This window comes from Dermacentor silvarum, chromosome 3 (genome assembly GCF_013339745.2).
Source record: "Dermacentor silvarum isolate Dsil-2018 chromosome 3, BIME_Dsil_1.4, whole genome shotgun sequence".
Taxonomy (NCBI): Eukaryota; Metazoa; Arthropoda; class Arachnida; order Ixodida; family Ixodidae; genus Dermacentor; species Dermacentor silvarum.
The window spans coordinates 135,546,728-135,572,075 of record NC_051156.1 but is presented as its reverse complement, the minus strand read 5'-3'; the positions used below and the strand labels follow the sequence as shown (position 1 = coordinate 135,572,075).

The following is a 25,348-nucleotide window of genomic DNA, read 5'->3' as shown; positions in this document are numbered from 1 at the left end:
GGCTTCATATTGCATGGACTCACCATGATGAAAACTTTGAGACACTTTTTTCCTTTCTTGTAGCTATACCTTTAACTCAAAAATTGGTTAAAAAAATTCCAGGAAGTTCGGCAATCAGTATCTCTGGCTCTGAACTCATTTACTGCAGCAGCAGCATTCTCGGAGCAGGCACCGCTGTCTTCCCAGGAACAACTTCTTTACATTACACAGTCATCGCCGTCTGCTACAGCGTTGCCTGTTGTGGCCTCTCGGGTACATGCACAGACACCACCACTGCACGATAGCCGACTGATTAAAGCTTCCAGCTCCCGACAGCACACTGTTGCAGTAGCTCTAGATCGAATCCCACGGGCTGTGGCCATTGGCAACATTTTGTTTTTCATTTCCCTATGGTTAGGGTGAACCTGAGGACGTGGTGGCCTTACAACGCTGACAAGATAACGATTGTCAACCATATATGTAGCATGTGGCTGTAGTAAAACACTATTAGTACGTAGCCGACATGGCTAGCTCAGCTAAACCTCATTATAACGAACTTAAGTATAACGAAATTCTCGATATAACGAGAACTAACCTAACCAGAATGAACTTTTCATACCTTCTTGTCCACAGAACACCATGTACTTAGATCTTCAATATAACGAAGTGTGTTTATACAAGATTTCAATGTAATGAAATTTCGCTGTCACTGCGAAGGAATACAGAGACAAATGGAAACTTCAGTGGACGCAGATGGTCAAATGGTTGAATTACAAGTGGCTGCTTGCGAACGCACCTCTCAGCACCGGGTGCACTGTCGTGCTGTTATTTATTTCCGGGAAAGATGAAATTACAGATGTATGAGGCACTACGTATTTGTGACAGCGCCGCTTTTTAACAAATTTAACATTATCAAGGTGGTTTTTACCGTATAGGCTTACTAAATTATTGCAACCACTAACCTATAATGTGTCCTTATTTTTTTATAAGTATGAAAGCCAATATCACTGTCTTTACCCGAAGAGAGATCCATTCTCTCTTTGATATACTTAATGCGTTTATGCTAGTTTTTTTGCGATATGCAGTGGTAATGTGCATTTATTTCTCATCACTATATAACTGTGCAATTAGCACTGTTTTGTTAGCAGCAGTTAATTCTAACACGTTTGAATAATCTTATGGAATGTACACTAATATATTTGCTTTTTTTGTGTGTGCGCTGACTGGTGTGCTGTCATTAAGGCCTTCAGACACTTTCAAGCTGTTTGCAACAGTTTTTCGCCTGAAGGACCCCCAGCATATTGTTGGAAATAAAGTTCGGAATCTGAAAAACAAAGCGCACATGGCTAAAGTGGTATGGTACAGTATCCCATTATTTACAGGCACTCGCTTGTACCACCCTTCACTATGTCACGGCCAACCAAGCACAAAGAGCTAAATGACGTCTAAAATACGTCTTTAAACAATAAGCGACAAGTCGAAAGGAAGTCTCTGTGTAAACGTTATTTAGATGTATACTTCTCGAAAACCTCCTGTCGCTGTGCGAACGCCACATTATTAGTGGTCTAGAAAACTCCCTGAAGGAAGTGATCGAGAACTTTTCGTATCTTTATCTCTATTTGCAAAACAACTCAACAGCGAATATTGCAATTAATAAATATCAGAACTAAAGACAATAATCATTTATATGAAGAAAAAAAACAATGGGCTGGAAGAATTACGTCCCCCACAGCAGAATTCGAACTCACGTCCTCTAGATCACAGCAGCTTTTTTTTTTTCTTTTTTTCTCCTTTACTAGACCACGACGTTGGTATTGATAAAACAAGTGGGAGCATGTTATGCATCTCAACGCAGACGCGGCAATGTAATATAGACATGTTTCATTGCTTATGCTACGTGGGGAGACCATATGCGACTGCATAAAGACAGCTGCCCGATTCCCCTGAGGATGATTGAACCTAATACCCCTGACACACGGGAAAAAGTAAATTCCTTTGCGGGAAACCCGTTTTGTTACTCCGAAGGACCCTTTGCAGAAAGGAGTTGCGCCGATGACACACGGCAGCGCACTAACTTCTTTAGATGGTTCCTCAAATGAACGCCGCAAAAAAAAAGAAAGAAAAAAAAAGCGCGGCTTGTTAAAGCAGCAAGAGAGAAAACATTTACAAGAAGCTGCCAGTCTAGATTACATTTAGTGATTGTACAACCTAAAACACCCCCCCCCCCCCCCCCATTTTTGATGGCATAGCTACAGTAGATCTTTACTGTTTGACAAATCACGTTACCCGCTAAAGATTAATACATTTTCCAAGGTAAAAAGACACTTACGGGGCACCGAAGTTACGTAATACCCCTGACACACTAAAGTTCTAAAGGTAAGGGGACATCTTACGGAAAGGCGTTCAAGCGCAGTGACACACGACAAAGGAGTATCTTCCTCCCGGCCAAGTTCCTTTGCGGGAAAGAAGATCGGGCCGATCGGGCATCTACTTTTCGAGCGGAAAGGTGTACTCTCGCATACAGCGTGCACAACTCATCAATAGACGAAAATGTGTTACATAACTTCAAAAAAATTGGTACATTTGGGTCTGGGTGCGAATTGAACCCGAGCTTGCGGGGTGCAATATGAGCACGCTTCCCCGATGCCACGGCGGCTCCACGGTTCTGGCTGACTAAAGGTGTGCCTAGTGAATGCATGATTGCACACGTCACGTCGCAGCCATCTGGCTGACTAAAGGTTTCACTATAATGCTTTCGCATTCCCACACGTAAGCAGTCTCAAATGTCTGCCGAATTTTCCTGTTGTCTCTTTCGTGTTTAGTTGTTTACATGCGTTGTCTGTTACCATGCATGATCAATTTTGTTTTAGTTGATTTTTGCCTTGGTGTTCACAAGTGCCTCCGGTATGCCCGCGGGCTATTCTCCCATACCGGAGCCGGAGGATCGCCTGACGTATACGTCACGGGACCCGCCCTCGTGTATTTTTTTTTTTTTTTTTTCACGCTTTTTGCTCTGCGGCGCACTTCCACTGACGGTCTCGCGCGCGAGCTCTTGCGTTTGCAACGCACGATTTTGCGCGCTGTGCATGAGAACACCTGACTAGCGGTGTAAGTGATCAGTGCTACACGAACACTGAGGCAGATGCAAGCGGATCACAGAGCATGATCGCGCGCTGGAACACGGTAGAAAATTGCATATAGTTTCGTTCTCTGCGCGCGCGCCTACACGACGCGGGAACAAGCAGACGAAACGGAGTACATCTCTCTTGCTACGGTACGAAGCAAAACAATGACACGCAGACGTTCGGTTTGTAGGTTTTATTATTTCTCTAAACTTTAATTCGTCTATCAAGATCAAGCAAATAACTGCTGTTGTCTTGAATAATTCTCAGTCACGTGCCACTGTGAGTGACGTCACAGCACGGCGAATACGTAGGCGCGCGTGTGCGATTGACGTCGACTCAACGGCTGGGAGCGCGGATCTCGCGAGGAGAGGGGCGTAGGGCGTTTCGTTTGAAATTTCAGCTCGTTTCGCTGCGCGTAGTGGTGTAATACTTCGCAGGCACGATCGTTAGCACGATTTGTATGCACTGCGCATGACAGTTCTAAATGACTAGACCTGGTGAGAGACCCTTTAAGTCTCACTCGGACTCAGACTCGCCGAAATTCTACTCAGCCGCGCTCACTCAGTCAGACTCAGACTCGCGGGTCTGTCTGAGAGTGAGTCAACTTCATAAGTGAGTTTGCCGACCTATGGGCACATCATTCCAGAACACTTTGGCCGTGCTAAGAATTAAAAACAAGTTTAAAATTGCATTAAGAAATTGAGCGAATCTAATAGTAATAATACGGCTTCGCGTTATCACCTTTAGAGCATATTTAAGCACGCAGTCAAGCTTAGCTGCTATCTTACATGACTAAATCAATTTAAAGTGAGAAAGTATTCTTCAAAAACTATACTTTTGCCAATTTCGCGGTAATAGCTTGATTATTTGAAGACAAAAAAAAAAAAAAAATGAGCGTCACAGTTCCGTTTTCTTAAATTTCGCGCCAAACCCCAGCGCTATAGTACGTCAGTGTGACGTCACATGACTTCGAATAATGCTTTCGTATATGGGCCGTTATGGCGCAGTCAGAATTCTAGAAACTTGATAAGTTTATAACGTAGTCTATCTTTACCAATAAAAAAAAATAGTTTAGGCCTGAGCAGACAGCGTCAAAATCGATGGCGAGCTCGTGCGAGAACTTCTCAAGGCGGCGTCGTCACTGGTCTCCTTACACGTTAAGCATCAAGTTTTTTTTCTTTTTGTTCTTTTTGTATTATTCAAAGGGTAATGTTCTGTTGCAGCTCAGCTTATTAATGAAACCCATTTGGTCAAAATAAAATCCGAAGCCTTGCACTATGGCGTATGCCTAAGAACCCGCTGATCAGTTTCGGGACGGGAAACCCGATTACCTCATTTCTCAGGTTCACTTTTCCCGCGTTGCTGGCGTTCGGGGAGAGGAGACAGGCGTCAAGCAGCGATAGAGCAACAAGGCTGAGGACGGGGAACGCCAACGTTGGGCGCGTGTGAGAGAACAGAAAAATGTCGCCAAGCAGATATTGCCCGGTGAATCGGAGTCGCAGAAATGGCCGGTGATAAACCGGCCGCGATAATCCAGGAAGATACGAGTCTTCGCCGCTGCAGGTGTCAGTCATCGAGAAGAAAGACTCAAAATCTCTGCATTTTTTTTTTTATCCGTCGCGCAGTGCGACTGATTTTGGTCATATAACGGGCGGTGCGGCGGCAGGGCAGGAAGTAAGAAAAGTGAACTGAATCGTTATAAACTACAACCCCAAGTGAACATATTTATGTCGCAAATTTAACAAATTTACAACCATATATATATATATATATAACAACCGGACACTAAACAGAATCGCTAAATAAGTGTTGATTGATAAAGTATCCTTTGAAGACTCTAGTTCTGTTTATTTCGCGGCAAGAGCTTTTAATACAGAAAACGCAAATGAAGGCCATTACTCCATTCCTGGGATGTCGTGCCAAGATTACAGCGCTGGATGTGATGCGATGTCATGGCTTAAAAGCATTTTATCGCATTTGGGCCGCTGTGGCTCAAAGTGCTTGAAACTTGCAAACTTCACTCTTCGGCTAAATATTAGAATACAATGTAAACTATCTTTACCGGTAAAAAAAAATAAACTAGGTCCGGGCAGGTGCCTTCAAAGTCCATGTTGTCCCGGTGAGCTGGGACATGAAGGTGGTGGTGCGACCCGTTTTTCATTTTTGCGTCTTTCTGGCTTATACGACGCCTACCCTCATAGTACAATACTCATAGTAAAGGTGGATTTTGATTTGATGGTATTACAGAAGGGTAATGTACTAATACCGCTTAAATTTTTTGAAGTATCCTTTTAAAGGCGACACAAATAGCTGGAGCTGAAAGGAAGCCTGGCGTAGTGTTCCCCCGCAGCACACCTCGTGCTGCAAAGCAGCCTAACTACTACAAGGAGCTGGTGAATATTCACCCTAATGTAGAATTTAAGTGTTATCCCTACCATAATTACCGCGATACCGTGGCAAAAGCACTGGAGCGTAGTGTTTCTTGGAAGATTCATGTTTATACCTGGTACTCTTATTTACGCAACATTCTCTCTCTCTCTCTGTCTGTGTGTGTGTGTGTGCGCGCGCGCGCGCGCAAAATCACAGCCATTGTTTGAGATTGTTGAGCAAATAGAAAAGACGGGACACGGACGCACACGAGACATGCATGGCCGCGAAATACAAATGACAGACCGACGCATTACTATTATGGTGCCATGCCCGAGATGCAGAATTGTGCGTTGACGGCGTGCATCGTGTCATTCTTCAAAATGGTGCGACCGCGTGTGTACACGTTAAAGAAAGGAGAGAGAGAGATGGTACAACAGGCTTTAAGCCCGATTTATTGTCCAGCGCCCCACATAGAAAATCCCTGAGAAAAGGCTAAAGACCAACGCTTACAAATATTACCTTTATTGACAGTTCATGCCTTGCATGCTCTCCCGCCTAGTCGATACAGAAAGTTTGTTGACAGCGGGTTTTCGTGGCTAACCTTTTTTGTACTGTTATTTTTTTTATTCTATTTTTCTCTCCAGTGCCGTTGCATGGTGAATGTAGACTGTGGCGCTATATAGAGGCCTTGTTTTCTGTTTTTGTCGCCTTTCGTCTGCAGCGTCACGACAGTCATGTATTGTGAACCTGTATTCATGTATACTCAACCTGTAATCATGCATCGTCAGTCACGTATTCTTCATAAAAAATAAAATATGTCGGGATACGTTCATTATTTATAGCAGCGCCTCTGTGATGACGGGGCAAGCGGCGATTCACCTACCACGATCCGCCGAGTAAAGCTATCGCTTTAATGTGCAATGTGCGAACAGCATTTCTGTCCACTGAACTCTATCGACGTCAATATATTACACTTAAAACCCAAGATCTAGATGTGTTATTCTCTTGTATGCACCGATATGTGACGAGCCTTCTGATGCAGTCTTTCCCATTCCCCACACCACTCGAACGCTGGAATCACCGCGCTTATCTCCATCCCTTTAACTTAGCTATAGATTGTCCAGCGCTTTAGCAGAATGCGCTCCGTTCGACGGGGTATCGAGACCCGAGCGAATCCCTGAAACGGTGCAAGTGGAACACGTTCTGCCGCGAGGGATCCCCGCTGCCGGTCCGAACCACGGCGCCCGCACCCCCGGTCGGTTCAGGAACTCGCACGAGGAAGGCATCCTCTAGCATGTGGAAGTCGTAGTTCTCGAGACACATTGTGTATCCCTGCAGAGGGAGATGTGGTTGCACTGTGAAGCGTATTTGTATAGATCGAATGGATCCGACCAGACACCGCAATTGTTTGCTTTAAAAAACGTTATGATTTAGTAAATGTCACCAGATTTGAAAATAATGAAATGATTTAGAATACGATCGGCAATATTTTGAACAACCCAAATAATAATTTAGGAAATTAATATGGTATGCTCCTTCCGTCCCAAAGGTACTCGCAAATTGCAATGCAGACGTTGCTGTGGCTATAGAGCCCGATACAGAGGCCCCAAAGGAGAGAATTAATAATCAGAGAATTTGAACGAATGCCTTATTGCACGAACAGAATTTCGAAATACTTTTCTTCCCTGGCTTGAAAATAAAACGGCAAGCCAAGAAAGAACGAAAATGCGGTCTCGCCCGAAGAATGAAGCATTGATAGCGATAGCAAAGTATATATGTTACACAACTACACCAAGAAAGGGTCGTAGCTTTATAGGCCGTGTAAATTGCAGTCAAGATTCGCTTGCTAATTCAATTATCAAGCATGGTGTCACGTGCGCAGAAGCAAACATGAACAGATAATACTCGATGACCGCGAACACTCGCTGACACAGCGCTGGCGTGATGAAGAGCGCTAACAGGGGCGATCGAACGCTTCTGCTGCCTGTCCCTTCAAGCCGTCTCCGAAATCGCGTATTACTACAGCGGGAGAAATGTTTATACGACAAAACTGAAGTAAAAAAAATACACCATCTTCCCGTAGGGGAACCCTGAGTAGTACGCGAGGCAGCCATGGGGTCGACTCAAGTTCCCATTAGTTTTCAGATCGGCCTGTCGCCGCTGCCGTTTCGTGGCAGCGGCTCGAGCCCTCTTCTCCGCGGCGCTGTCCACGGCGCTGACACTGGCGTTGACGCTGGCGCTGTCCGTGGCACTCATCGCGGCGTTGCGGGAGGAGAATGAGAGGACGAAGTGAATGATGATGAGTGGGCGAAGCACCGGGGGATCATTCGGGCAAAACGTCGGAAGCATTCTCCGCTTCCGGAACCGGAAGCGGAACCCGAAGTGGAAACAGAAGCCGGCTTCCGGAAGCCGGAATATGCGCATGCGCAGTAGGGGTGTGGACGCCGCACTGGCGGAGGGAAGGAGGGAGTGACATAGCCCCGACCATAAGCTGCTTCGCATCTAAAAAAGACACCGCCCAAGCACTCCGTACAGATGGTTAACCAGCGAAGCTGAAACGTGTGGCCCCGGTGGTAAGCAGTGGGTTAATCCTGACGCTGTATTGAAGCGTTTCTCAATTATTGGTTACATGTTTGTGTTTCTAGTGGAACGCAAGCGCCAATGGCGGGCGGATGCTGCTAACCACGACGCCGAGCTAACTCGATCTTATCGAACGCATGCGACAACGGCGAGCCGAAAAGGCGGCGTTGCGGGCAGAGCAGCGTCAACGTGGCAATGGCGGGAACGCGTTCGCCGGGGCGAACGCCCGCTTTCGGCGGCAGTTTCTCGAGCGGCACTTTGGCTTCGGCTGCGACGAAACGTCCACGTTGAAATCGCGAAGTTAGGGAACCTACATGCAAGCGCTGTGCTTGCATGTAGGCTCCCTACTCGAAGTGGAACGCAAGCGCCAATGGCGGGCGGATGCTGCTAACCACGACGCCGAGCTAACTCAAGATATCGAACGCATGCGACAACAGCGAGCCGAGGAGACGGCGTTGCGGGCAGAGCCGCGTCAACGTGGCAATGGCGGGAACGCGTTCGCTAACGACGTCACTAACGGCGCTTCCAATGGCGCGCGCGCTTGGGTGCGACGTAGAGAACGACGTAACTGACGGCGCAGCCAATGGAGACGTTTAGAGAAACATCGGACGAACGGTTTTTCGTTTCGCCTAGCCATATCCAGCTTTCGCTGTAAAAATTGGGGTAGGAACTCCCCACAGGGGAATTGTCATATAGTAGGTAGCATTCTGTGCAATCATTACTTATGAAGCACATTGCTTATGAATTACTTATGAAGCACATTACTCTACCTTTAAAACCAAGACTGCCGTATCTTAAGAGATAAGCAACTCTCCAAAGCACGCACACTATGACGATCTCCCCAGTAAGCTCGTTTGTAACACCACTCTTGCGTTTGATAAATGAAGGAAATGTTTTTGCATTGCCTTTTTTTCTCGCATAGTTTGCCCGCCGACCCGCTCTACTGCGTTCCAACGCGTCCTCTTCAAAAGCTTCTTCCTGTTGCTTTCGTTTTCCGCGCGTTCCTTCCCGCGCAAGCTCTCGCCCACGTTCAAGGCCAAATCAAAGCGCGTCAAGCGTCTAAACACGCTCGCTAGCCCGCAAGAAATTCACAAGGGTGTTTTACGCCGCTTAATCCCAAGGTCGCGTATTCTCAAGTTTCGGAGACGCGTTGAAGCGAGAGGCAGCACGAAGCGATGGCTCCTCTCCGCCTGCGCTCTTCATCACAGCGAGTGTTCGCGATCATGGAAATAGGTTTGCTTATGTTTGCCTATGCGCGCGACACCATTATTCTTAATTTCATAGGCAAGAACACGCTTACTGCAATTTATGCGGCCGATAAAACTACGAACGTTGTATCGGGTACTTACGGAATACTTTCCTATCGCTATCAATGCTTCGCCTTTTGGGGTAATACTGCGGCCTTTTGATTCTTTGATGTACGCACTTCTATGACAAAACGAGCCACAGACGTCGTCGAAAAGAAAACGCTCCTCAGGGTAGCGTAACTTACCTGAGACACTCTCTCGCGGCCCCCTTCCCACGTGAAGCTTTCGCCATAGGTCGGGTCGTCCCTGGTGCCTAGGAACACCGGCTCCCATAACAAGACCCCTTTGTCGCGCTTGACTGTCGTCTGGACTCTCAGGCGCTCCTCTTTTACGCCGGTCCACGGCTCGGAAGAGGCATTCATCAAGGCCGAGTAGAAGGAACTCCACCACAGCTCACCTCCGTGCGAGGAGTCGTTGAGCGGAACCACCGCTTCGGACCTGAGTGACTCCCGCAGCTCGCGCATGCTCCTGGGCGGTTTCTGTTGCACCTGCGGGTCGCCGGCTCGCGCCGTCATCGCGAATACGGGTAGTACGTACACTTCTTGGCCGTCGCTGCGGAAGGAGTGCAGGCGCCGCTCTTCTGCCACGAGACCTGCGTACGCGCCAGTGAAACGATTGGGAATATTTAGAGCGCAGCTCCTAGGCGCCGTTCCTGCGTTGAGCGTCGGCGTGCCTCGGCGTAACCGAACGAACGAGCGCAGCGAAGGATGAAAGAGCGAACGCGGAGCGCAGCGGGGAATGAAAGATGGCGAGAGCGAAGAGAGCGCGAGGACATAGAGTTAATAAATTGACTCTAGAGGCAAAGCTCGGCCGAAAAAGTGGGGACCGCTAGGGTGCCGCCATCTTGTCGGCGCCATCTTGTAACTTGTCAATGTGGCCAGCGCAATTATTTTTGAGAGATGAAAGCAAGTATAGGTCGCCTTATGCTGTGTCATAAAAAACGAATGCCTGAAGGCTTTATGAAGGTGATGTGTGAACATTAAGCTTACAGGAAGCGCTTGCTAACGTAATTTATGCAATTCACGATGTACTCATTCATTCAATAACGCATAACGCAAGTTTCGGTTTCGGATATTTTTTGTGTTTTCGGATGCGTGGTAGTTTCGTTTGGTATAGTTTAGCTCTGACATGTGATCGCGCGACGACATCGGTTGACGCGATGGCACCTTCGTGCCTTTTGTGCAAGACTAAAGCTCGAAAGGACTCTGACATTTCTTTTCACACGCAAGTAAACATCCCTGACTTGTTCAGAACATCACGCGAGTAGACAGCTTTCGTGATTCATCGCAATCGTTCGAGAAGCATCACAGTACAGCATTTTTTTTACGTATTGCTCGTCAAGTGACACTTGCGACAGCAAACAGGAAACCTTAACAGCTATAATACGGTACTTTCGCTAGTGCGTGAACGTTGAAAACCACATACCGCCGGAAATTTTAACAGGGTTATCCTTGGGTTGCGTAAATGCCAGCTGCACGGCTGCACGGCCAACACCTCCCACACCCACGCGCACACGGCTGCACACACGCTACAAGCTATAAGTTGCCAGATTAAAACTGATTACTATCGCCAAGTCTAACAAGCGTTTCAGGAGCTGGCAACATCATCGTATCATAATGGCGGCGCTCTTGCGGTGACTGATTTCAATGCATGGGCCCTATGGGCAGCTTGTCCTCTAGAGTCACTATATTAACTCTATGCGCGAGGAGCAACACGGAGGAGGAGACTATATATGGCGAAAGAGTGAGGAGGAAAATGGAGTGCCGCACGAGAAATGCTCCATGGTGGCGACCAGGCATGCGCCGAGCGCGTCCACCGATACCATATATGGAAACAAAGCGCTCATTGTGCATGCAATGAGCGCCTGCGGCACCGCCGCCGCTAGAGAATGCGCTCAGCGCGATCCACGCGTTCCCGTGTTCACGCTTTCTTTCTGAACAATGATCGACGCAACCGGTGGAAATGCTTCGTCTGTCGCTGCTGCTAAACGAGCTGCCCGAGCAGAGGCTAAGCGCCGCCGCCGACAGGACCCTGTCGTTCAGAATCAAATTCCTTGCCACAATATATCGCGAATTCTAAACACCTAAACAGCTGCGCTCAAAATTTGCATTAGGGACTATCGTAATCGTCGGTGAATTTTTTTTCTTCTTATAATGGTGTGAAGACCCAAATTGACCAGGAAATTTAAGTACTGATGTCCTGGAAGATTTGGGGTTTAAAAGCAACCAAGGAACTATTATTGTACGGAAGATAAGTAACAGAAGATCGGATCATTGTCGTCAGTCTATCTGAACACGCATCTACCCAATCCATGCGTATACAGCCGTCAATTCGTTAATTAATTCAATGTAATTAAGTCTACTCACTCAGGAAACGTGGCACTATACCAGTGCTTGGGTAGAGCCGCACGTTCTGCACGAGGACGTAATTTGTTGGAGCCAGTCTTCGAGCCACGTTGCGCAGAACATTGATTGGGTACGGTATTCTTTTCCTCCGTCGAAAACTGGAGACGTCTTCTTGTGCGGGTACAGAGGAGCACGAGCGATTCCCGCTGGCGTCCGTGGAGTACGACGAACCCGAGGTTTCTGGCTTAAGTGACGCAGGAGTGTGCTCTGCGTCGTGGATAGACGTCCCATTTAGTCTGAGATGTCGAGGACGAAGAACGCAACTCGACCCAAAAGCGCTTCGCACTGATTCGTTCGACTAGAATAGTTTCATACAAACAATTTTACAGGGCGCTCTGGCGCTATAGTGTCTGTGGAAGCTGTGAGCATGGCGGATCAGCCAGCATGGGAAAGATAGGCGTTGTACACATGGATCTGCCTAATACAGGTGGCAGACGTACACTTCTGATCGCGATCGGGGCCGATCCGGATCAAGCTCAATCCGGATCAGGTGTTGCTATATACACGGTCATTTGCGATCGCGATCTTGCGGGACCCGGATCCGGGCGATCGCGATCCGAGAATCGCGATCAGGGCCCTTGATAGCAATCGCGCGCTGCTATCTGCGCCCTCTAGCGCAGTATTCTGAAAACGAAAATGAAGGCAGCTCAATAAAAATCGTTTAAGAACCTTTTTATCAGCAATATAGTAAGCTGTAATATTGAAATATTGTCCAAATTTAACCAAAATTTGGAAATCTGAGTTTGTAGCCAAGGCATTATTAAGAAACTTTTTATCAGCAATATAGTAAGCTGTAAAATTGAAATACTGTCGAAATTTAGGCATATTTTGTAATCTCAGTTTGTAGCCAAGTTCTGAGAGTTGCCGACGATCAGTAGACGACAATAACTCGATTCATATTGTTGGACCTTATAGGAGCGACCACTGTTGATCGCGATCAAGAAATCCGATCCGGATCAAATCAAATCGTGAGCAGATGTGTACGTGTGACACCGGTATAAACTTCATTCTTCCGGCATCAAAGAGCTTTGCGACTGTGCGAATCGATCATTCGCTGCAAAATACTGCATTATGAATGCAGCAATTGACAATGGCTATGAATGTGCGCAGAAACTTGCTGCCTCGCCGCGTTTAGAAGACTACGACTGCTTTGAACTTTAGAAAGATAAAGCGTACAATAATAACACAAGAACCTCTGACGCCATGAACATGAATGTCAGCCAAATCCATGAGCTAAACTTTGTTACAAGAGCTTCTTTTCGCTTTTGCCCAACTCAAGAAGTCCCCAGATAGAAATATGGGGACGTTTTAGTGGCCAATCCTATATGGGGACTTTTGCTGGGGAATCTTACCTCTCTTGCGCCTCAAAAGGTGCATTAGCTTAAATAATGAGGACGACGACGCGGGCTTGGCTTCTTCGGCCGCTTAAATTTCCGATACAGAAACTTTAATGGCGAAGCATCAGTTTTTTGTTTTCAATGGTTGGACGTAACATAAGGTTTGCCGCTTCACAGCGCGTCTTCGGCGATCACCCAGAGGCACGGTAATCGGCGACGGGAGGAGTACGTGCCACATGGGCACGCTGTGCGTATGCGCCGCCAAGCCATAAACAAGAATTGCAGTATAAAGTGCAATTGAATATTATTAACAGCGAAGCTGTTCGTAGGCGACCCTGCGCCGTCTGTCCGGCTCCACGTAGGTCATGTGACCAGGAGAGGATGAGAGCTGCGCCGGGGGGGAGCGCAGATCACGTGACTATCAGAGGAAGAGAGGCGTGCTGGTCGGAGGAGGCGTGCTGGTCGGAGGAGGCGACCAACGAGAGGCTGCGCTGGGCGCGAGGAGGAGAGTGTGTTTCTGTGCAGCGCGCCCTTTCCGATAACGCGCAACGCGTAGAGCTGCTGTCGACGCCGTCCGCGTTTCCCCGCGTTGGCGCCGAACGCGCGCGATGTCCGTGACTGCAGCCGATGCCACTGGCGGTGGCTCGGCACGCTTCGACCAGAGAACTGGGGCGGTATTCTGTAAGAGTCCAATTAGTGGACTGTCCATTTCGGCTGTCGCTGATTGGCTGCTGCTTCACGTGCAGGAAGGAGACTGGCTGGCACCTTCCTGCACGTAAAGCAGCAGCCAATGGTGACAGCCGAAGTGGACTGTCCACTAAATGGACTCTTACAGAATACCGCCCCTGGACACTGTTCTAGTAAAGTCGAGTCCTGCCTCTTCTCGCCTCGCAACGTTTCAATTTAATATAACTCCCTGTTGCAGATCTGTGTTTACTTGTGTTTACGCAATTTTGTCACGTGCAACACATGCACATGTAACACTCGTAACACTCGGTGTAACTAACACAGCCTCGCTGTTCGAGCATCTTCACGGAGTGGAAGGGGCGGTGATTTTACGATAGCAAATTACATGGACACTCCAAGCGCATTTCTGCTGTCGTCGTCGCCGCGCGCAGTACACTATATATATGTGCGAGTGGAACCTTGCGAGGGTCAGCCGACCATCGCGGCTCAATCTCTCGCGCGCGAGGGAGAAAGGCGGGGCGCGGAAGGGCGCTGTCTTCTGTCGCACGCGGGGTACGGGAGGAGGCGAGGGGGCGCGTTCTACTCCGGCTGCTGCTGATTACGGCGCGTATCTTGACAGCGATCTGCGACGTAGACGAACTGTATGAGCGCGCAGGCCACATCTTCAAAGGATGTGGACAAAGTGCGCCGAATGCCGATAGCATCGTATGCGCTGTGCTTTCGACGTTCGCTTTGAAGCGAGAGACAGCACGAAGGTCAAATCACTCGCTGTTGCTGCCGCGCTTCCTGAATGTCGCGTTTTGACAGCGAGTTTCCGCGGTATATCCTTACTTCGTATAGCTGTCTACTAATTTGCTATCGCAAGCGATGCTTAACCTCTTGGGCGAAACTGCGGCTTTTACAACGAAGCTGTACACCTCTCGTTGGTCGGAAAATTTAGTGGCATGGCGTAAACACAAAACTCCAGGTCAACAATTGAAGGCAAACAGTATATATATATAGCTTTACGACACCTCGATCGTAGACGAGATGCCACGTCACGGATCTCCTCACGCACGGATTGCGACCACAGCGGCGCAGGAAGTCGATCCAGGCGAGGGCCTCGTCCAAGTCGGTGCCGGGCGCGAACACTGCCACGGACAGCGGTCCCTGCCAGCGGTCGCACAGCTCCGCGACGTGCCGCAGGAACCCGTACGTCGCGTGCGTGACCAGCGTGACGTTCTCGGCATAAGCCGGTGGGCAGTCGTCGCTCGCGATGAAGTTTTCGTGTACGACGAATTCGACGCCGCTCTCGGCTGCGTAGCTGCAGCGCATTTTCCGCCGGCGCTGCCAGCAGGCGGCCAGCTGATCGTTCTCGACGCAAGGCGTCGTACCGCGCGTGTGGTCATCCGCTAAGGCTCCGGGCGGGGAGTTGACGAGTGGTCGACGGATTTGTGTGTCTTGCGGTTCCGCTGGTTGTGTAGGGGGCCCGTGATGCGGTTCGTGGTAGCGCTCGCCCAATTTGGCCAGCCTCCGCAGTGCCGCCGCGCGCCGGTTGTAGCGTTGGACGGCGTTGTACGCGACCAGGCCGGCGATGAACAGCAGCGCGACGGCTACACGCCGTCTTTTGAGTCTCTTAAACCAGACCGAGAGCACGAAGGTGGAGAACATTGCCGCGAGCACTGCGACCACGTTGGCAGCTCTTTATGATGATGATGCTCATCAACTATAGCACGTGCGACGAGCAGATTTAGTGACTCTTCGAGCCAGTGCACTTGCTATCGCTGAGCGTCACTTCGGCGGCGTGGTGCTATAGATGGCAAAACGAAGTGTCATTCGGGAGTGTTGACAATGACGAAGGAAGGAAGCCATAGGGATTGATACCATTCTCGGCACTCTGAATTTTGGAAACGGTTACTGTTATATTACGAAAATATGCTTATGTAAAGGAACCTAGCTCTCACATAAAAAAATTGAGATAGTGTAATCCCATTAACACGTCTGTTTGTTTGGAGCCAATACAAGCAAAGAACACATCCAAGATCCACAGGGTAAAAATGGCGGAATACGTCAAAAATTTACGTTTCAAGCTTTTTCTTACTCAGCCACTTAGTTTTTTTTTTAATTGGCGCTCTTCAATCGTACCCGTCGACTCGCGAGGTCGATTGCATGGTCACGGCCACTGGATAAAAAAAAAAAAAGGTGCGGCCTGCCGCGTGCATCGAAAACGGTGTGATCCACCGCGGCGCCACACGTCGGGGGCTGTTGTCTGGCATCGGCATAGCAAATGCGTCAGGAACGCGCTTGGAACGCCGTTGCGTGTGCAAGTCGACGCGTTCCATCGCCGATGACTATAGCGCCGTTCGACCCAGCCAAGCGGCCGACAATGCAACTACGTCCGTCACGTTCGCTCCCATTGCAGCTCGCCCGACGCAGCAGGCCGCACCTTTTTTTTTTTTATCCAGCGGCCGTGGCATGGTGGTCGAACTGTCGATGAGCGGGACCGAGGTTTGGGCTTCGTGATATACGCTGGAAGGCCTTCGAAAATCCTTGGCATGGCGTTAGGCTTCAGCGTCGGCTTTTCACGCTCCAGGGCCACGGCGTCGCCGTTGATATCGAAATTGTAGGCAGTGATGATGTCCGAGGCGTCGAAGCGTTTCGCGCACTCACGCGTATACTTCGACTAAGTTAAAAGCGCCACTCTGCTTCCGCGGTATGGCCCGCTCCCATTTCTCGCACTGCCCCTCGTCAATCGGTAAACAAAACATCGGACACCTTGTCGGTCGCTCCCTTGTTTCGGTACGCGAACAATGCCCTCTGTTTGGGTACAGTGTACTAGTACAGTGTACAGTGTACCAGTGTAATACAGTGTACCAGTGTAATACAGTGTAGTTTGGGTTCCTCGATGTCCTCGATGTTCTCCTCCCCCGACATCGAGGCACCCTACCCTCTGTGGCACAGTGGCGCCGATTCGCGGCAGCTTTGAGCATCGTATGAATGACTCCCATAGTGGGACGGCGGAGTTTCGTGACCGGAAAACATGGAAGGCCTCCGATATCACTTAGCCCGTCCTCATCAGTTAGAAGTCCTTCCAGGTTCAAACACGACGACAAGAGCGCATCTCGAGAAGTTCCATCCAGCTTCTTGATGTCGTGTAAGGAATCGAAGTGCCTGCTGTGCTTTGTCTGCTCAAACCTTGCTGTCACGGAGTTAATAGCCACGTATAAAATGGTGTTGAAGAAGCCCACGCGGAATTTCGTCTCTAAGTCAACGAGAGGCTCATCGTCTTCTCCATATGCAAACTGTCTCGACCTTTTCCTAACACAAAGAAGAGCTAGGACGCGCTCGGAAGAATAGGCTCGACTTCCAGCTTCGATGCCAGCTCCATTGCTTCTCCCAGTGCCTCCTGGAAACCTTCATCAGATCAGTACCTTAAAAGAAAACAGTGTACGCTTTGCGGAGCATCAATAGCATCTGGCAGGTGCAAATTCGCGCTCTGAAGTAGCTTGCTAGCTAAATCTTTTTTTAAATACATTAAACCACATCATCACGGCACACACAAATTTGGACTCCTTCACGGCTACGGACAGAACGTCTGTCTTATGCCTTGCCATGGCTTCAAAAGTTGCATTGTCTGAAATGTCTATCTACGGGAGCGTCGTATATATTCCATCAATCTGATTCGGGAATGGAAGGACTGCCTCGATCCACTACCCTGCGGGATTATCTTGTCTCGGAGCGAGGCTTCATCTCGAGGTTTCTCGCGTGGCTTTTCAGCTGTGTACATGAAGGTGTCAGGAGCCCGCGGAATCACGTTTTGAGCAATTCTTTGTCGCAAAAAAGTCACTAAGCATTTAGGCCACTGGGCTGGATCATTCAAGTTTACTATTTCAGAACAGACTGGTACGTGCCTCTTCTCCCTGGACTTTAATGGACGATGAGTCCTTATCTTCTGTAGCAGTCGCTGTCGACCCACTCGTACTACGTCCAGCCTCGCCGCGGTCAACAACCGACACATCTTCACTGTTTAAGAGTTTCCGGAGGCACCCTGCCAATTGCTGATTGCTCTTCTTTACGACGTGTTAACTTTTAAAATGCTGACACAGAAAGATTTATTCGCTTTGACATGGCTGCAGCTATAAGAGAAGCCAAAACGCTTTTCATAAATCGGTTCTACAAGTTCAGTCACTGCGAAAATGCCCATACATAAAATCGCCACTTCCGCTCTAAAGGTTAAGCATTATAATAGCCGATAGCAAGGTATTTCACAAGGACACAAAGTATGGTCCGTATATATTTATTGGCAATATAAATTGCAATGAAGATTCGCCTGATTACCGAATTACAATGCCCGGTGTCATGAACGTACAGGTAAACATGATCAGATCTCACTCGATGGATGCGAGCACTCGCTATCCGATCGCTGGCATGAGGAAAAACGGCGGCTCGCTCCACCGCGTCTCGAAAACTTAAGATTACACGACATCCGACACTAGGCGCGCGAGAAGACAGTGCTAAATTAATCATCATCATCATCGTCATCACAATAATAATAATAATAATAATTTCATGTCCACTGCAGGACGAAGGCCTCTCCCAGTGATCTCCAATTACCACGGTCTTGCGCTAGGTGATTCCAACTTGCACCTGCAAATTTACTCATTTCACGCTACTTGATTTTCTGCCGTTCTCGACTGCGCTTCCCTTTCCTTGGCACGCATTCTCTAACTATAATGGTCCACTGATTATCTACCCTGCACATTACATGGCCTGCCGAGCTCCAATTCTTTCCCTTAACGTCACGTAGAATATGCGCTATCCCCGTTTGCTCTTCGATCGACACCGGTCTTTTCCTGCCTCTTAACGTTACGCCTAACCTATCTCGTTCCATCGCTCTTTGCGCGGTCATTATCTTGTTCTCAAGCTTCTTTGTTACCCTCCAAGTTTCTGCCCCATCTGTTTGCACCTGTAGAATAGAATGATTGTACACTTTTCCTTTCAACGACAGTGATAAGCTCCCTGTCAAGATTTGGTAATGCCAGCCGTATGAACTCCAACCCATTTTATTTTTCTGTAAATTTCCTTCTCGTGATCATGGTCCCGTGTGAGTAATTGACCAAAATAAACCTATTCCTACACATACTCTAGAGGCTGACAGGTGGTGATGAATTCTAGTCCACCTTCAGGCTACTGAACATTACCTTTGTCTTCTGCATATTAGTCCTCAACCCTACTGTTACACTTTCTCGATTAAGGTCCTCAATCACTTGTTTCAAATCCCTCCCCAGTGTTGCTAAACAGGACAATGTCATCTGCAAAACGAAGGTTGTTGAGATTCACTCCTAATACTTCTAAAATTCAATCCTCAAGACTCGTAAGATTCAATCCTCACTCCTAAGCCTTCCCAGTCTGACAGCTTGAATACTTTTGCTAAGCATGCACTGAATAACATTGGAGAGTTTGTGTCGCCTTGCCTGACCACTTTCTTAATATGTAATTTTCTATTTTTCTTGTGGAGAACCAGGGTAGTTGTGGAATCTTAGTGGATATTTCCCAAGATATTCATGTATGCCTCCTGAACTCCTTGATTACGCAATGCCTCCGTGACTGCCGGTATTCCTATTGAATCAAATGCCTTTTCATAATCTATGAAAGCCAGAGAGGTTGATTGAACTCCGCACATTTCTCAATTACCTGACTGATGACATGGACGTGATCCATTCCAGAATGTATCTTACTGAAGCCAGCCTGTTCTCTTGGGTGATTAAAGTTTATTGTTGCCCTGATTCTGTTGAAATTTATTTTGGAGAAATTTTAATACAATACTGAAAGCAAGCTAACGGGCCTATTGTTCTTCAATTCTTTAACGTCTCTCTTCTTAGAGATTAGTATAATGTTGGCATTCTTCCAGCTCTCTTGTGCACTTGAAGTGTTGAGGCATTGCGTATAAAAGAGCCGCAAGCTTTTCAAGCATAATACCTCCTCCATATTTCATTAAATCGACTGTTATTCCATCTTCTCCTGCAGATTTTCCCCGGGACATGTCTTGCAAAGCTCTTCTACTTTCAGCGCTAGTTATTGAAGGATTCTCTGTACTATTCATCACTACTTCCAACGAAGGTTGCGTGGCTCCTCTGGGTAGTACAGGTCAGTATAGAATTCTTCTGCTCCTTTTACTATATCCTTGAAATTACTGACGACATTACCCTACTTATTCTTCACTGCATAGCCAAGTTTTCTTCTCACTGATTTCCTTCTGTGGCCATTTTTACTGCTTCCTCAATGGTATGGGAGTGTGGGCAACACCCATCGACACCACGCATCACAGGACCAACCGTCGAGCAGTGGGAGGCCCAGCTGACATGCCCTATCCCTGAAGACCAGCATTGTCTGGTGAGCAGGGCCATAGTATTGAGGGACTATGGCAGTGCCAAGCTATCGGCTCAGGCCTACGGCATCCTGGAGTAGCGACGCCGCCCACGTCGGACGATTTCAACGTCAGATTATTTCTATAAATAAAGTTTATACCTTCTCCTCCTCAATCTTTTCGACGTTATCATTTTGAACATCGCTTACTTCCTTCTTGTTATTCAGCTTTGACAGTTCAACTAATTCTCTATTTCTATCTGATTACTTGAGTTTCACTTTCATGTTCTGTCATTTCTTTATTAAGTCCTTTGTTACTTGGGAGAGCTTACGTACTGGTTGCCTTGGTACCTGTACTTCCACTTCAGTTGCTGCTTCTGAAATCAGCCCAGTTAATTACGGTTTCACTCACTACCTGTATGCTATCTTCGTCTTCCTCTTCTAAAGCTTCGTATTTGTTTGTGCGCACCAGTCTCAATTCGCCTGCTTTTACCCTTACTGCGTCTCGGTTGGCCTGTTTCTCCTTAACTAATTTTTGTTCTTTCTCTCTTCAAACTGAGAGCAATCCTAGGCCTCACTAACCTATGGTCACTGCCTTTTAAACTACCTAACGCTTATACATACTGCACTATGCTGGGATCCGCAGAGAGTATGAAATCTATTTAATTTCTTGCTTCTCCATTAGGGATTTGCCAGATCCATATCTTGTTACTGCTACGTTATACCACCCGCCATCTCGGCTCTCTGCACCCGCCACAAGATACGGTGTGCGGGCTGCCCATGCCTTCAGCCCCGCGAAGAACCACGCAGAGCCGTGCCTAAGAAGACGAGAGAGAGAGAGAATAAACATCTTTATTACGTAAATCTAGCTTTGGAGAGGCGTCCTCATTCCAGAGTGCCTCAAGCTCGGGCCTCGTCCTGGTCCCTGGCGATCAGCCGTTGCTGATCCTCGAGGTCGGAGCTGAAACGCTGAAGCAAAGTTTATTGCGGAAGGATGCGAGAAATGGCTAGTCAAGGCTGTGTGTGTGTGTGTGTGTGTGTGTGTGTGTGTGTGTGTGTGTGTGTGTGTGTGTGTGTGTGTGTGTGTGTGTGTGTGTGTGTGTGTGTGTGTGTGCGTGCGTGCGTGCGTGCGTGTGCGTGCGTGCGTGCGTGTGAGTGTGTATGTTTGCATGTGTGTGTCAGTTATGCTAACTGTTCTGTTTTAATTAGTGAGGATGAGCCATACAAAGTTATTTTATACCACTTCTGATAAGTGGACTCGATAGTTATGATACGGGTTCTGTAGTGAAGCAGCCTATTTAAGTTTTGAGCCAACCAGTATTATGTACACCCGTGAGCAAAAGTATACGGACCACAGGGTCGCCGTAAAAACTGAATATCTTCGTAATCAACTAGCACAAACTTGAATTGAAGAGTATACTGAAAAGTTTGCAATGTCAAGTTTGGACTGCAGTCCTCAATTTCAAGTTGCGTTCACAGGCAGAGGAAAAAATCGGCTTTATCGTGCAACCCCTGGTCCGTATACTTTTGCTCACGGCTGTACATAGCAAGTTTCAGCGAAGAAGATACTCGTGAGAAGTTACGACGGAGGTACCCAGCATTCGATTAGCATTGTTAATTATGTAAAATATGTGAACGGCCCAGGAAAGGTTGTTTGTAATGTGAATACCGACGCGTTTATTAGAAGACAAAGACTGTGGGCACATTTGTTAATATTGAGATCCATGCATAATGTAGTGCACCAGTTGTGACAGTGTTAAAGTCAGACTGAAGACTATTTATGTCTTCTGCCCAGGTTATTACGCGGTGAATTACGCAGTCGTCAGCAAAGAGGTTAATATCGGACGAGGCACAAGCGGGTAAGTCGATAATGTAAACCAGGAAAAATCAGGGGGCTAGTACGGTATACCTTGGGGTACACCGCATCGTACGGCAGTGTCTTCAGAGCACGTGTGCTGTGACGAGCTGAGAACGGTTAGTAGGAAAGAATTCTAGCCAATCTACAAGTCTATTCTGAATCTTAAGGCACTGCATTTTGTGCAATGGTGGTATACGCAAATGCTCTTGAAAAGGCTAAAAATACATAGTTAATTCAAGAAGTGATCAAGGGTGGCGTTTAATTGATGACCAAAGCATATGAGTTCAGTTTCGCATGAGAGAGGAAATGATCCGAGAAGGTCTAGACCAACACGGAAAAAGGGTTCGGGCGGGATGTCGATTGGCTGGAGACATCCAGCTGGAAGTGTGGAGGGCTTCTTCTGACGCTGACAGGGCTCACAAGCGGCAAAGTAGCACCGCACGGAGCGGGCGAGAGCCGGCCAAAAGAAGCGACGGCATACACGGTCGTATGTGCGCGAGACGCCCAAGTGCCCAGCCAAGGGAGAATCGTGAAGTTGGCGAAGGACAGTCGAGCGCAGGTGTGATGGAATGACGAGCAGAAGGTCAGGGCCGTGGGGATCTAAATTGAGGCGGTAATAATGTCGCCTCCTTGAGTAAAAACGTCCGGAGAGAGGCGTCGCCAGGCGTTGACTTCAGACGGTCGACAAGGACTCGTAACGAGGGATCGCGGCGTTGCTCGTTGCCGATTTGAAGCAACTGGGACACCGAGAAAACGGAAGCGATGGCGTCCGCATCAGCCGGTTCGTCGACGGGATAGCGGGACAAACAATCTGCATCCTTGTGCAAGCGTCCCGTCTTATATACCACGGAGAAGGTATATATTCTTGCAGGCGTAAAGCCAAGCGAGCGAGTCGTCCCGTGGGGTCTTTGAGCGAGGATAGCCAGCAGAGAGCGTGGTGATCAGTGATGACACAGAATGGACGTCCGTACAAATATGGACGAAACTTCGCAACAGCAGACACAAAAGTGAGGCACTCGCGCTCTGTGATTGAATAATTGCGCTCGGCGGGTGATGGAAGTAGGCTGGCATAGGATATAACGCAATCATGTCCACGCTGGTGTTGTACTAACACTGCTCCTATGCCGTGACCAACGTTCGAACTTCCATTGAGACAGACGGGTCAAAGTGGGCCAGGATTGGAGGTGTGGTAAGGAAAGTAGTGATCTGCGAAAAAGATGCGGCATCATCAGGACCCCAAGAAAACGGGACGTCTTTCTTCAAGAGGTCGGTTAAAGAACGTGCAATGGTCGCAAAATCCTTTACAAAGCGTCGGAAATAAGAGCACAGCCTTACGAAACTACGAACGTCCTTGGTAGACTTCGGAACCGGAACGTTCGTAACGGTGCGAATTTTGTCCCGATCAGGTCGCACGCCTCTGGCATCCACGAGGTGTCCAAGGACGGTAATTTGGCGACGAGCGAAGTGACATTTTGAAGAGTTTAACTGGAGACCGGCCCGGCAGAACACGTCAAGAATCGCTGAAAGACGGTCTAGATGCGTGTCGAATGTGGGCGATCGAATAAACGATGACGTCGTCTAGATAGCACAAACCACTTGAACCCCTGAAGCAAAGGGTCCATTATTCGTTCGAAGGTAGCGGGCGCATTACAGAGACCGAAAGGCATCACCTTGAACTGATAAGGACCGTCAGGGGCAACAAATGCAGTCTTTTCTCGGTCCATGTCGTCGACGGATATCTGCCAGTAGCCGGACCGTAAGTCAATAGAAGAAAAATAGGTGGCACCGTATAGGCAGTCTAGAGCGTCATCAATACGTGGCAAAGGGTAAACGTCCTTTTTTGTGATTTTGTTCAGGTGGCGATAATCTACACAAAAGCTCCACGTTCCAGCCTTCTTTTTGACAAGTACGAAAAGCCCAGGGACTACCGTAAGGCTCGATAATGTCCTTTTCAAGCATCTTTTTTACTTCCTGGTGGATAACAGCTAGTTCTGACGCAGAGGCACGATATGGACGTCGGTGAACAGGGTTCGCATCGCCAGTATTTATGCGATGGGTCACGACGGACGTTTGACCTAAGGGTCGATTGTCAAAGTAAAGAATGTCGCGATAGCCTTCAAGAACGCGGCAGAGGGCTTCAGCTTGAGCAGGTGTAAGGTCAGAGGAAACCATCTTCTCAATGTCGACGTCACTGCCGACGTCACAGTCGAAGATTAACAATCTTCGACTGTTAATGGCTCGACCTCATCATCCTGCAGATCGCTAATTATAGCCAATGAGATCCCCTGAGGCGGGACTTGCGCGGCTATAGCGCGAAATTGACAAGGGGAAGGCAGGTGCGGTTGCCAGTAATTGTCAGCAGACTCTGCGGCACGCTAACACCATGTGTAAGTATAACGGCCGGAATTGGTGCGACCACGTAATTGCCGTCAGGTACAGCTGGCGAGGAAAAGAAGTCGACGTGTGTCACAGATTAAGGCGGTAGGCGAATAAAATACATGCAGCTCAAATGGCTTGGAGGCGGGTCCACAGGGTCGGCAAGAAGAGGCAAGTCAAGGCGAAGTGGGCCTGCCGGCCGAACCGTCAATGAGGGCAGAATGACTGGCGAGGAAATCCAGATCGAGAATGAGTTAGTGAGGGCAATGCTTGATGACGGTGAAGAGAACGACGGTGTGTCTCTCAGCAATGGTGAGTCGGGCAGCGCACATGCCAACAATAGCGACAGTCCCTCCGTCGGCGACTCATACAGCTCGGTTCGGGGCAGGCGTCAGAACTTTCTTGAGCCGACGGCGAAGAGCAGCACTCATAATGGACACATGCGCCCCGGTGTCAATCAATATTGCGAGAATCTGAACGAATGCCTTATTGTACGAACAGAATTTCGAAATCCCTGGCGCGAAAATCAAATGGCAAGTCAAGAAAAAAACACGAAAATGCACGGTCTCGCCCGAAGGGTGAAGCATTCATAGCGATAGCAAAGTACTACACAAATACACAAAGTAAGGTTCCTAGTTTAATAGGCCGTTTAAATTGCAGTAAACATTCGCTTACTAATTCAATTAGCAAGCGTAGTGTCACCTGCCGCACGGCAAACGTGAACAGATTTTACTCGAGCACTACGAACACTCGCTGTCCCAACGCTGGCGTCAAGAGATCAAACACAAGGAAGCGAACGCTTCTGCTGCTTCTTCCTTCAAGCCATCTCCGAAAGTTCAGACTACACGACCTCCAACACTAGGCGCACGCGGAGATGGAGCACATGTAGCCATCAGCCATCTCGGCTCTCTCCGCCTTCGCACCCACCGGAGATAGGGCGGCGCACGGCCAATTTAGCTAGAAGTGGAGCCGCGTTCTC

General features: G+C 48.3%; 2 protein-coding genes across 2 annotated transcripts in view; one reads left to right on the top strand and one right to left on the bottom strand.

Annotated features, from left to right (window-relative positions):
* The window catches only part of LOC119445803 (calcium-transporting ATPase sarcoplasmic/endoplasmic reticulum type), a 663,011-nt gene that overhangs the window by 172,874 nt on the left and 464,789 nt on the right, over window positions 1-25,348 (top strand). The window lies entirely within an intron of this gene.
* LOC119444026 (beta-1,4-glucuronyltransferase 1) lies at window positions 5,985-15,119 on the bottom strand. The gene is made up of 4 exons (XM_037708552.2): window positions 14,804-15,119; window positions 11,728-11,973; window positions 9,547-9,953; window positions 5,985-6,806 (listed from the first exon to the last, which is right to left on the bottom strand). The coding sequence occupies exons 1-4, from the start codon at window positions 15,102-15,104 to the stop codon at window positions 6,603-6,605; spliced, it is 1,158 nt and encodes a 385-aa protein (XP_037564480.1). The 5' UTR covers window positions 15,105-15,119; the 3' UTR covers window positions 5,985-6,602.